At 41.2% G+C, this 13588-nt stretch overlaps 1 protein-coding gene across 2 annotated transcripts; it reads left to right on the top strand.

The window, feature by feature from the left end:
• The first annotated feature begins 1247 nt into the window (after nt 1–1247).
• On the top strand, nt 1248–12937 carry PHAX (phosphorylated adaptor for RNA export). Of its 2 annotated transcripts, none has more exons than XM_075600508.1 (5): nt 1248–1420; nt 2774–3381; nt 5604–5724; nt 9201–9284; nt 10757–11007. In XM_075600508.1, the coding sequence occupies exons 1-5, from the start codon at nt 1286–1288 to the stop codon at nt 10868–10870; spliced, it is 1062 nt and encodes a 353-aa protein (XP_075456623.1). In that variant the 5' UTR covers nt 1248–1285; the 3' UTR covers nt 10871–11007. The 2 variants fall into 2 exon arrangements, with proteins under 2 accessions (XP_075456623.1, XP_075456613.1); XM_075600498.1 differs by having other exon boundaries at nt 1249–1420; nt 10783–12937.
• Nucleotides 12938–13588: the final 651 nt, after the last annotated feature.

The following is a 13588-nucleotide window of genomic DNA, read 5'->3' as shown; positions in this document are numbered from 1 at the left end:
CAGGTATGCCACATCATGGCCGTGACACCCCCACCCCCCCCCCTCGTCATGGCCCCACACTCCCCTAGAGCTCCCCTACAGACAGCCGATCGCAGCTTTAAACTGTGCACGCACCACCAGGTCGTCGGGCGCATGCTGCAGGTGAGACAGGGGCCGTAGCCTTAGGCCTCGGCCAGGGTGGCGCTGAGCGGACAGGCGCGCACACGCTGGCCACGATGAAACGCATTGCGGCAATGTGTGTGGCCTGCGTGAGCAAGCGCCCGCGCCCGCTCGGCGCTTAGAGCAAGCAAATTTGAATTTGCCACTTGCAAGCGCGTCACGTGAGCGGTTCGCCCAATGAGGGCGAACCAGCTCCCTGACGCCGTGGCCGCGCACCCCAAAAAATTAGCGCGCCTTCAAATTTGCAACATTTAGTGAATGTAGGCCATCGTGATAGCCCACGCAAGGGAAACCTATTAGCACAAAGGATGCATATGATCATCTTAACTCTTATAGGTTTATTCATTGAAGTGTGAGAGTCAATATTGATTGTTAACACTCATTGGAATGAATGGATTGCAACAATCTGTAATGACTATTGCAAATGAGGGAATAAAGTCCTTAGTTTGCACCACAACCAGCTGGAAGTAAACAGTGGTTTTCTTTTTTGTGTAAATTGGACCTTGGGACCATAAATTTGGCAGTGAATGTTTGGACAAGTTAAGTTAATGTCTGAGCATTTAAACCCTAATCCCAACCTTAAAAAAAAACACTTTATTTTAGGAAGTCTCTCTGCTTAATATATATAACTACTGCATATATATATAGTATATATATATAGTGTGTGTGTATATATATATATATATATATACTATATATATATATTTAATGTGTGTGTATATATATATATATATTTTATATATATATATATATATATATATATATATATATATATATACACACACACATGTATACAGTATGCATTTAGCACTATATTTTATATATGTATTTATACAGTATATATCACTATATTTAATACGGTATAATATGGGTATTTATACAGTGGGTGTATACACGGAACTGTACTGAATACGATAGATATATAATATGTGTATCTTATGTACAGTATGTATATATCTATCACTGTCTCGTCATCAGCTGCTCACAGCTCTCTGTGTTATCACCTCCCTCGGTCACGTGATTTGGGGGACGCACCGCGCTGAACCGCAGACGTTGCCCTCACTTTGCTCCTCCTCGTGCGAGTCGCTGGCGCCAGCTGACGTATTTCCTTTTCCGGTTGGGTATCATGGCGCTGCAAGCTGCCCGGGGAATGATGGAGGAGGAGGACTTGGAGGTGGAGGATGGAGAGATTGATGATTCGGATACGGAGATGAACATGAAGGTGGCGGCACCGCCCAGAGACAAGGGACCGCAACAGCAGGTGAGGTAGAGAGAGCGGGGACAGCTATATAGTGAGAGACGTGCGTGTATGTTCGTGTTTATAGTTGCACAGAGCAGAGGAAAAGCATGGAGCAGAGAGAGAGGTGAGATGTGCCCTGCCTGTGTGCCCTGTGTGTATTTGTTTTGTTTTGTTCTGTTGTGTGTGTGTGTGTGTGTGTGTGTGTGTGTGTATATATATATATATATATATATATATATATATATATATATATATATATATTGCAGAATAAATGAGTTCTTCAGTATTAGGTTTGATACCTTTTTTATTTGGACTAACAATTTATGTCATAGGACACGCTTTCGAGAGTTTTCCTCTCTTCCTCAGGTCTGGCAATACTGATTAACAAAGGTTTCTACGACTTAGACAGGGATTTAAAAAGAAAAAGGGAAGAATAAAGGAAGGGTATTAAAACAGAGAATTAGGGATGAGGGGGCTGTACATTCATAGCAGCACAGAGGGAGAAAAAGATGCTGGGGGTGGGGGGGAAGTTATAGGATGGCACAATGGCAGGGAGGACTATTACAACAAATTATGATAGTGTGTGAGAAAACCCCATGTCTTCCCCCTCTGTGCTGCTGTGAATGTACCCCCCCCCCCCCCCATCTCCCTAATTCTCACCTTCCTCACTGTTTTTAACACCCTTCCAGTGCGCCTCTGTTCTTTATTCTTCCTTTTTTTTTTTTTCAATCCCTGTCTAAGTTGTAGAAGCCTTTTGTATATCAGTATTGCTTGACCTGAGGAAGAGAGGACAACTCTCAAGCTTGTCTTATGACATAAATTGTTGGTCCAAATAAAAAAGGTATCACCAAATACTGAAGAATTCATTTATTCAGCACTATGGCAACTGGACTAATCTTTCTCTGTCTCGTGTGTTAAAATATGGATGTGTAATATTAAATCACACTGATTATTATACAACACAATTCGTTTTTAGGTTTAGCTGTAAAAAAATATTCCTCCGAAAATGCTGCTTGGAAGTTACATATGTGTGTTGTGCTCATTCAGTAACATGATTTGTCCGTATGTATTACAGATGTTGGACACATGAATTTTGGTGTTTAGTTAGACAGTGGTTTTCAACCTTCAAACAACTGTGGGACAAATGCATTGTGACTGCATATCTCCTTAAATTACTGGGTGGATACTGCAACCCACATACAATATGTATTTAAAAACACAATTGCTAGCTATTTTTACGCTTCTCTCTCCCCCCTCTACAAAAATGATTGAAAAGTAGCAACTGCGACTCAACTGAAGTTTGGTATTTATTATTCTAACCACCGTAATTTTTGCTTTTCTGATTAACTCAACCTGATTCTCGTTCATCTTCAGAAACCTGATTTAACCAGTGCCTCAAGAGGTTACAGGAGTAACTTTTCCTCCCTCCCACCCAGTGCCCCCTACCGCACTGTCAAAGGGCTGGACTCCAGCGATGACAGCCTCTCTGACTCAGATGAGGAAGACAGCTCCCTGTGGCGAAAGAAGCGTCAGAAGTCTTACCACCCAATTCCTGAAAGGTCCAGGCCCATACTGCCTTCAGTACCCAGTAAGCAGAAGCAGACAGGCACAGGGCCTGCAAAATTAAACATCTGGGCATCCGTACTCCAGGAGCAGACCCATGACGCAGTGGCATCAGGGCTTGGTATCATGGACATGGAAGGACAGCTGGACATGAGCAGGCAGTCGGAGAGTTATAATTATGTCCTGGCCAAGAAGATGATGGAGAAAACAAATCAGGAGGAGCAGGCAAAGCTGGATAAGGAACTGGACGAGTACATGCAAGATGAGGAGTTGGCACCAAAGGAGCAGAATTGTCACCTGAAACGGAAGCGACCTGTGAAAGAGAGGCTGGGGGACAGGTTAGAAATGAACTACAAAGGCCGGTATGAAATAACGGAAGACGACCCCGAAGACAAAGTGTCAGATGAAATTGCACATAGGTGAGATATCTGGGTTTCAACTCAGTGGTGAAGCTCCTGCCCTCCATTGGCTGATGAAATATGGTAACCTGCTAGTGAAGAAAGCACTTTATGGTCATAAATTAAAAAAGCTACAATATAAAATTATATGAAGTATGATTAGTTCAGTAATTGTTGGCTCTCATTCCCAGTAATGGTAAGTTTGTGACCACCACTGCACTCTCTCTCCAGCTAGAGAGCACCAACGTGTGCTGTGGATAAACATTTCTCTTGTCTCTGTAAAGCGTTACGTAAAACTTGCAGCGCTATACAACACATGCTATTATTATTGTTATTTATATTATTGATTCCGGTTAGACCAGGAAGTGGTTATTGTGCAATGTGTGCTCCTGTTCTATTTCCCTAAGGGCACAACGTGTGGGGCTGCATTTGAAATCTTGACGCACGCACCGTTTATTATAAAACACTGTTGTGTCTAGGGGTAAAAATGTGTTCTCCCACACAACATGAAATGCTCAATTGAAGGTACTGGTGGCAGGATCTGCTCATTCAGTAACATTATTTGTCCTTCCAAAATGAATGTGTTACAATTTATGATACTTCTGACAGTTACACCAGTGGTTTTTTAACTCTTTAAGGAGTGATTTCAAAATGTATTGACTCTGTGGATTCCCATAAAAATTAATTGACTGATCGTGAACTTTAGCCAACATATTATAAGTATATCAAAACACTATGGTAGTGCATGTAATTTTAAAATATACTAATGCCTTTCTATACACTGCAGTATAACACTTACTGACCGTTTTTGGATTATTAGATTAAAAATGTCAAAAAAAAATGTCAAAATAAAATTACGAAGAGTAAAATAGCTGCCATTATCACACTTTTTCAGAGAACCTTTGGAAACCACTGCGTTAGACAAATTGTTTAATAAACCAGGTTAAGTAGTTTGCATCACCTGTACAAAGTAACAATGTGTTTTTAGTGTGTCTGCATAACAAAAAAAAATAGTGGTTTACCAATTCTTTTTTTTTTTTTTTTTTTCCCCCCTCTCCTCCACACTATAGAAAAGTGATTTGTGAAGCAGTATATAATGCTGTGATGGTAACTTCACATATATGAAATGCTGGAGCTCTGCAAACATGCATGACTGTAGAATGTTATGTTTTATAATGTGTAATTAGATGTGGAACATGTAATTCATGAATTGCAATGTATGTGCATGCAACCACCAGTTGGCCTCCAAGAACAGGAGACAAAAATAATTTTCAATTATCTGCAATGGTTCGTGTTTCAAATACAAAATGCTTGTTTCATGCTTTTTAAGTTTTCTGCTTCAGCAGCAGTAATGTGTGTAGAAATGTGCTCAACAGTTGTGTGTTTTTTTTGTCCCACAAAGTGTCTTTCTATTAGTGGCAGCATTTACAATAGATATTAGTTACAACACTTTAAAATTATTACTTAGGAGTTGGAATTCTAGCACCTGTTTTCTTGGAAATGTTTTTTTAAAGAGCAGTCCACCCTAATTAACCTCTTTTTGCAGGAAACTGAGGGGTTAAGCTAAACTGTACAGAGCTCCAGGGCCTCCCTGAGATACTGGAGATGTTACTGGTATTATTACATCCTGGTTTTAAAGGGGGTTTAAATGGCCATCCAATGGGAAGCCACAACCAATGATGCTGCAGCTTCCTATTAGCCTTATTTTTGGCAGCTGTTTTATTTACCCTAAGGGATATTTTAAACCTGCTAACTCCACCAGTGTCTCGGGAAAGAAGGGTCCACAGAGTTCATAAGTGGTGTTTGTCTCAGCTCCCCCCTCCGCCCCCCCCCCCCCCCCTGGTTCCCATCCTTTAAGTTCTGCTCTGTTCAGTTGTAATTGCATCTAAATACACTAGAACACTTTTTGTACCAGGAGTAGAAAATACTATTTTGGAAACTGTCTCTGGTATTTCAAATCTGAAAGATTAGAACACACTGTCCCCAGGGAATGATCCAAGTTCCTCACAGCATCATTCTCAGACGATCGACCGTCTATCTAAAGGCCTGAGCATCAGGTATCAGACATGGGAACAACGGCTGCACATTAAACTCAATGTTATTGGGATGATACTATGATAAGTGGTATCTGATAGGCTTGCCAAGATCACGACACTGCAATTAAGTCTTTAGTATACCCTTTTTCATTGTTGGTTTCAGGACACTATCTGACATTGTTCATTTTTATAACCTGTCCACTGCAGGCTCCAAGAGCCCAAGAAAGATCTGATGAAGCGGATTGTGAAAACTGTTGGAACCAAGAAGGCCATTGAGCTTCTCATGGAAACGGCGGAGGTGGAACAGAGTGGCGGACTTTTTATCATGGTGAGACAAGCTAGTTCACACATGGGGGTTTTTATGTACATAAGTGGGAAATGAGCAACATTAAAAAGTATGCAATAATCTATTTAGTCAGATCATACTTACTAATTCAAAAGCTGTGCTCTTTTCTGTGGGGTAAGCATTTGTTTAAAATCAAAGCTCCAGTCATGGTTGGGATGTGCAGAAAATGGAGAAGGTTTGAGCGTACCGGGCAGAAGGAAGGCAAATATGCGCTCACCCATAGCCGTTACGGGGAAAAAATTATTTCGCTTTGTCACATACTTAGAGGAAATTATTCCATAGTTTTTCTATTCTGGAGACGTACTGATGTAACATAAACAGATCCGCACCAGTTAAGTCTAATAACTAATGTAAATGCAACACCACAACTAGATAACAAACACCTATATAAATGGTACCAGTGTTCCTACAAGGAACAAAACAAAAAACAAACAAAACAAAAAAAGAGTAATTAACTCTGAAAGTAGGAGGGAGAAACCACTGAAAAACAGGACACTTAAGTGTGTAAATTTACTTTAATTACAAAATTGTAATTTGACACAAAACCGGAACACCATTTAGTTACAATCTTAACAGGGGCCAGCCAAAGTGCAAATACAGTATAAGGGACACAATAATCTTTATCGGGCGTAGTTATAGCCTGCGCTCTTTGGAGGCCCGCTCTCACCATCTGTCGACGGAGGCAGACAGGAGGAGTTGATGGGAGCGGCCCACCAGTGTTGATAAGAAGAGCCGCCGGCAGAGGAGGTAGTTGTAGTACTGAGGCAAGCAGGAAATCCGGGAAGGAGTGCACCCCGAAAGTCTTTTTTCCCGGTGTCTGCTGCCACAGCGCGCTCCTCACATCGTGCAGTCCTGCTTGCCTCAGTACAACTCCAACCTCTTCTGTCGGCTGCTCTTCTGATCAACACTGGAAGCCCGCCGCTGCTCCCATCATCTCCCCACCTCTGCGTACCATCATCTCCCGCCAATGGTGGAGGAGAGGGAGAGAGAGCTTGTGAGGGGGAGAGAGAAATGTTTGAAGACAGTTTGTAGACGAGTGCTGCTCGACTGGTACAAGGGATCTGTCTGAACATCCAGGAAGTAACGTCATCTGGTCCGAAGCTACCACAGTCATCCTGTTTCCTGCCAAATCCTGCTCCTTACTCCCCTGACAGGATATCAGCCTCTCTTTGGCTCTCATTGCCAGCAGCTGCCTCTGGCCTTAAATAGCAGGCAGTTGCTACTAGTCTTTACTCGTGCCTTGTCGTACCTTGTCATGTCTGAGCTCTCCCTTGCCTTTGTTTTGCCTGCTGCCTGTCTTGACCTTGGAACTGAATCTGACTACCCCTTGCCTGCCTCGACCTCGGAACCAGACCTGCCTGCCGCCAGCCCCGACCCCGGAAAGTACATGATTACCCATGCATCCCAGGTCTCTGATCTCAGGCCAAGGCGGGTGTATTACTTCCTACCTCTGCCTTGCTGGTCCGTATCCTATTTTGCAGTCGGCAACGTTACAACTGGGCCCTTCAAATCTTGTATTGGAAAAAAAGAATTTCAATAAAAGATGTAATCACCTACTATTTGAGTACTCCTTTGTTTTTGCATAATTATAAAGTGCATTTCAGGTAATATTTATTTATATCTGCTAAGTTCTTATTTTGGAGACTTTCCATATTTTAGTAATGAAGGGGATGGCATATTTTGTATTGCACTGCTAGTATTCAGTTTCTCTAAATACAGTGCGATTCACTAGAAAAAGGTTCAGATTCTGGTATGTAAGAAGATTACTTGTGCTCCACTGACATTTATTTAAAGCTGCAATCCCTCCAGAGAATGATATTTGAAGTTATTTATAAAAATATTTTACCAGGAAGTAATACATTGAGTTACCTCTCGTTTTCAAGTATGTCTGGGCATAGATTTATGATGACAAATACATGGTTACAAATACATAGTTACATTAAGTGGACAGGGTTATAAATTATACACAAGACATTGCATGCACAGTTAAAGATAATGTTACAGACCAGTTTAAAATGTGAGACGGCTTTAGTTTTGAAAGGACTTAGACTGGTGACGGCTGTGAGACTCTCCAGTAGACTGTTGTGTGGTGCAGGATAAGAGAGAGGAGCGGCTGGATACTTTGTTGGACCACGAACTGTCTTTTGGAGTCAGATCTCAGATGATAAGTGCTGCATGTGGTAGGGCTGAGAAGCTTGTTCAGATAGATGGGTAGCTTGCCCAGAAAGTATTTGAAGGCAAGACAGGAAAGATGAACTTTGCACCTAGACTTAAGTGATGGCCAATTTAGTTATTTGAGCATTTCACAGTGATGTGTGTTGTAGTTGCATTGGAGGACAAAACGGCATATTGAATTGTAGAGGGTATCGGTTTGCCAAGGTGGGTTTGGGGGTACCGTACAATATACTATGTCCACATAGTCTCTAATTTACATTCTGCTGTGCGATGCGCTTTCTGACCAGCAGACTTGGGGAGGATTTGTTCCTATAAAGTACGCAGGAGTAAAAAATTGATAAAGAACGCTGTGACGTTCGAAACGCTTTGGATGGGTCTCATGATGGGTCTCGTGACACAATAAAGTACCCGTTTTACTTATTTTGATTCTGGGTCCTTTCCTGCTCCATTCGGTTCGTGCACTCCTCCCAATTTTTTACTCTTGCATACCAGCATTCGAAGCTGCACAGCCAGCCACACCAAGGAACGTGAGTACTTTTTCTAACGTAGGGGAACCTACCAATGAGATTGATCGTGGGTGGGCTTGTACTACCCACTACCTGTCTTCAGGTGGACCATACCCATTATTGTTGCATTATCACTACTCTATATTTGTGGTTACGGATTTCCTTTGGATGGTGGTTCTGGCATTATATCATCATTGGCCTGGCATTTGAACGCTTTTGCCATTTCTCTATCTTCCTATAAAGTACACCTAGTTTGGCATAGGTTATGGATGTCAGGGTATCAATGTGCAACCCAAATGTTAAATGGGAGTCAAATCATATGCCCAAATATTTAAAACTAGTAAAAGGGGCTTGGATAGTATTAGAGTTGGTTCTGATCTGGAGCTCATTCATTGGAAGCTTTAAAAATGTAGCTTTGGTCCCAGATACCATTGGAAGCCTTGCCCGTGTTTAAAAAGGCTTTGTTTTGGGAAATCCAATTTTCAAGTCTCAAAAAGTCAGATTGAAGTATGTGTGCAAAATCGGAGAGGCTGTGCATATAGTGTGTGAAGCAGTGCCATACCCTCATAAACTACGATGTGATTAGCTGATTCCTGCTCTCTTTTGCTGTAATTTGTTTGCTTAATTTATAACCCGGTTATGAAGCATCATGGAAACAAACCCATGCCTCCTCCATCACTTGTAGGTCAATTTATTGTTGTCAGAGCATGTTGCCAAGTAGATGTCAAATTACCAACCTAGCATGACATGCAAGTGTGTGTTAATCTATATCTACAGAATGGAAGCAGGAGGAGGACACCAGGCGGAGTTTATCTGAACTTGTTGAAAAGCACGCCAAGCATTACAACAGAACAAGTGAAGGTAATATCTAAGGCTCACTTATGAAAGTATAGGAATATAGAATTTCAGTAACTACATACATAGTAACTACATACATTCAGTAACTACATAGTTCTGTGTTGGTGTAAGTTAACTTTATGTGCATGCAGAGTGCTTAGTCATGCTGTAATCCAGTGCCTGTAAAATGGATAGAAACGTGTGCTTGCGTCCGTCCCAGTGTCTGTATTGCTTTTCTGATTTGATTTCTCATAGCGTGTAATATTTTAATTGTATCCATAGGAGTTTTATAAGGGGGCTCCTCAGAATACAAGAAGAGATGACCTGTGTAACAATGTGCAGAATCTGTCCAAAACAGGAGTTCTTTACATTTCAGGGGTGTAACATGTAATTTGCTGTTTTCTATTAAATGCATGATCACTGCACTGTGTTACCCTGTGCTCCATTTGTAATATTTAAGTTGTTTGTTTTTTCAAATGAAGGCTCTAAATGTATCATCAAATATCAAATTTACGCTACTTTCACAAAAATTAGTTATGTGCTTGTAACTAAGCGAAAAAATAGCAAATGTATAACATTCTAATATGTAAATGCAGTTTTGTGTCTATGTAATGACACAGAGCACTGTTTGATTTGATTCATTATATTTTTTAATCATTGTGCGTGTGATGTATTTGGATCTCAAATATCCTCAAGAGAAACACTTAGGCTAAGGCCCCGCTCCCTCCGTCAGCGCTCCCGCACTGCAGACAGGCGGGGCGCTGACCGACACAGACCGCAATATGCGGTCTGTAGGGAGCGGGAGGTGGGCGAGAGTGGGAGGTTTGAGCGGGAGGGGGGGCGTGGCTTGAGCGGAGGGACCCGCTACTCTCCCCCTCCCTCCCTCCCTCCACGGGCTCGGGCTGGCACTCATACACACACGCAGACAGAGGCAGGCACTCACGCACTCAGACACACACACGCAGACACACTCTCACACACACACACGCAGGCAGGCAGGCACTCATACACACACACACACACACACACACACACACAGAGGCAGGCACTCAGACACACACATACACACACACAGATAGGCACTCACGCTGCTTTCCCCCCACACTCCTCCCCGCTCCCCGAAGCCTCCCCTCCTCATTGGCTCACAGCCACACCACGTGACGCATAAAGGCTAGGGATCACCATTCTCTTGTATCCCGTAGCGGCTGACGCGTCACAGTGTGTAGTGAGCTGTGCAGCCAGGGGGGACCGGGACCGGCTCGGGAGGATTCCCCTGCTGGTGGGGAACTCGCGTGTGGCCGCCCGCGCACCGGGTCCCAGGCCTTACCTGGAGAATTAGCATCTGATCTGGGGCCCTAAAGTTTCCCTTGTGATGAGTCTAGATTGTAATAAAAAAACCTTTAAGTTTCATATAAATGTGCATACTCTGAGATAATGGATTAGTATTCCATTTAAAATTCTTTTTTTTTTTTTTTTTTTTTAATTTATTTTTACAGCGTTTCTTCCTTTCTCTGTTTTTAAGGAAATATTTCAATTGGAAAACCAAAAGGAATACGAGAGTAAAAAGGCAGCAAAGAAGAGAAGGCGGCACGTGGTTGGGAAGAAGATGAAGCAAGCCATCAAAGGCCTGAACTTCCAAGAGCACGATGACACGTCAAGAGAGACCTTTGCCAGTGACACCAATGAGGCTCTGGCTTCTCTAGACGAGGAACATGTGGAGCTGAAAGCGGACACAGAAGACATATTTGAGTTTGATAATTCCAATGACCTTGAGACTTTTTAACACAACTTTTCTTGGACGTGTCAAAAATGGTGGCTGCATAAGGTAGAAAATCTTTGTTTTTGAAGCGGCATAAATCTAGACAGTGAAGAAATGAAAATGTAAGTTTAGTAAAGAATAATAAAGAAGAAAAACTGTTTGAGGAAGAAAAAAACAATCATTACTATTGCCCCAAAAGTTATTCTTTTTGCTTCTTCAATATGGATGAAATAATTTGTATAGATATTTGTAGACTTACATTGCACATTTCTAAATGTTTGTAGCTTCCCACAAAGAGACTCAGTTAATATACAGCGATCTGGGATCCTATAGCGTCATGTTAAATACCAACCCGACATTGCCTTGGTAGTGTCTTTTTGTTGTGTGTTTTTTTTATTTATTTTTTATATTTTTTTTTAAATAGTTGACAAGTGACTGTAGTTTCCCAATTTCCGGGGGGTGCATGCCTTTGGCACAACCAATGAAGTTCAATGACCAGAAGTCACTTAATAACCCATTTTTGCTACAAAGGTGACCAGGAAAACAAAAGCATTTAAAATATTACTTGCTACACTAGCAGTCAAGAAATGTGGAAATGATCTGAACTCTGCAAAATATGGTCTGGCCTTGTAGAGGATGTTTAATAGTTTTTGAATCCTCCTTTAAAAAAAAAAAAAAAAATGTCAAGGAATTTGAGACCTTGGTGTCACCTGTTCCCCACAATACAGCAGCTGCTGACTTTTCAGAAATGTGATGTTTTCTACCAGTACTATTTTTATACATGCTTTGCATTGATGTGTCCACAGCATTTGTATTAAAGATCGGTGCCCCCTAAAAAAAAACAAAAAAAAAAACGTTTTTTGTTTGTTTTAGAACACCACACTCTGTGTACTATAAAATAAATTGTTCCGCGCACAATTTAAAAAAAAAAATTTTTTGGACGCGCCTCCTTTTTCCTCCCCGCCCCCAAAAAAACCTACCAAATGCAAAAAAATCTCTTTTGGGCTTCTTTTAAAAAAAAAAATAGGGGAGTTTAACTGTTTGCATCCTTAAATACAAGTCCTGCCTATATTTATATAGGGTGACTGCAATTTTTGGGTTGTACAGGCAGACTGTGCTAAAGCAGAAACCTAAATTCTAATACATTTGTGTAAAAAATCAAATGCACTCAGGCTTCTGAAATGAGTAACCTGGGGACCTATTTTGAATTGTCGCCTCCATTTGAAATAAAACAGAACCACATCTCAAGTTGCCACCTGGTTCCATGTCCTTTGGGCCAGATCTTATTTAGCCCAACATTCATAGCTCCTATCTTCATATCTTTTCTATAGACGTAATGACCATTCTTTTGAAAGTGAGAACAACAAAGTCGGGTCCATCTGAGCTCGTTTCTGGACCTGTATTATTTCCCTCGTTTTGACCCCCAGTGTGTTTCTCCATGCGATGGTAGTACTGACACATTCACAAATACTTGTACTTGCAAGAGCAGAATTGCGTGCAAGTCGCACGTCATATAGCAGTATACTGTTACTAATGACTCACTGGCAGTATAAGATTCTTATGCACTGCAAAGCCAAAGTTACATTTCAAACTTTTTTTCCCCTCAAGCTTATGGAAGTAAATGGAAGTAAGTTCGAAAGACGAAGGAATGTGAATAGTTATGTTTTTTTTTTTTTTTTATGATGTGATTTTAATTGATTTAACTCCACTCTTGAATGGGTTAATAGATTGTTTGCTAACATGTTAAATCGGCACAAATTATTAAATAAATTGTCCTCCATATCTTGAATTTGTTTGAATTTTTTTTCCTGCTTAGTATTTGTATGGACGTGCCACCTTTTGCCTGCTTGCAGCATCTCTGGAGTAGTCCAGTTGTGGACATTTTGTTTAAAGAAAATATACATTAGTTGGACTTTTTTTTTTAAATTTTATTTGTATGAATGTTTTTTTAATAAAAAAAAAGAAAATGCAAAAGCCTTCTTTACTTCTACACAAATGTTAGATTTAAACCAAGTGCAAATGTTTTTTATTGAAGATGTCTGTTTCTGTCTGTATATGATTATGTGGTTCTTTCCTGTGTCCGGTCCATTCAAAATGACCATCCAGCTAGCTATCCAAGTCTTGCAGAATCAAGTTGAGGATTTTAAGGGCCTCTTTTATGTACACCAAAGCGGCCGATCGGCCTGAAATTCTCCATTGAAGTTCACACATCCATAATGAGATGGGCCATAACACCACCATTGTATTGTATGTCTTTATTTGTATAGCGCCATTAATGTACATAGCGCTTAGCAGTAATAATACACGTGGTAATCATATAAATAATAGATATAAATAACAGGTCATGGGAATAAGTGCTTCAGACAAGCGTAACATTTAGGAAGAGGAGTCCCTGCGCCGAGGAGCTTACAATCTAATTGGTATGTAGGAGAAACGTACAGAAACAGTAGGAGGGCATTTTGGTAAGTGCTTCTGCAGGGGGGCAAGCTTTACACTGGCGACACACTTTATTCGAGCTCGGCTAGTCCCACGAATTCGGGTATACCCGGGTGTATTGAGGTTTGTGACT

The sequence above is a fragment of the Ascaphus truei genome, chromosome 1 (assembly GCF_040206685.1).
Source record: "Ascaphus truei isolate aAscTru1 chromosome 1, aAscTru1.hap1, whole genome shotgun sequence".
Classification (NCBI taxonomy): Eukaryota; Metazoa; Chordata; class Amphibia; order Anura; family Ascaphidae; genus Ascaphus; species Ascaphus truei.
Note: the sequence above shows the minus strand (reverse complement) of the source record. Positions and strands in the feature narration are given on the sequence as shown.

Bases quoted from the DNA above. Each gene is read 5' to 3' on its own strand.
- PHAX (XM_075600498.1), top strand. From the start codon at position 1,286: ATGGCGCTGCAAGCTGCCCGGGGAATGATGGAGGAGGAGGACTTGGAG. The intron at 1,421-2,773 runs GTGAGGTAGAGA...GTTCATCTTCAG, and splicing joins ACAAGGGACCGCAACAGCAG to AAACCTGATTTAACCAGTGC. The intron at 5,725-9,200 runs GTGAGACAAGCT...CTATATCTACAG, and splicing joins GTGGCGGACTTTTTATCATG to AATGGAAGCAGGAGGAGGAC.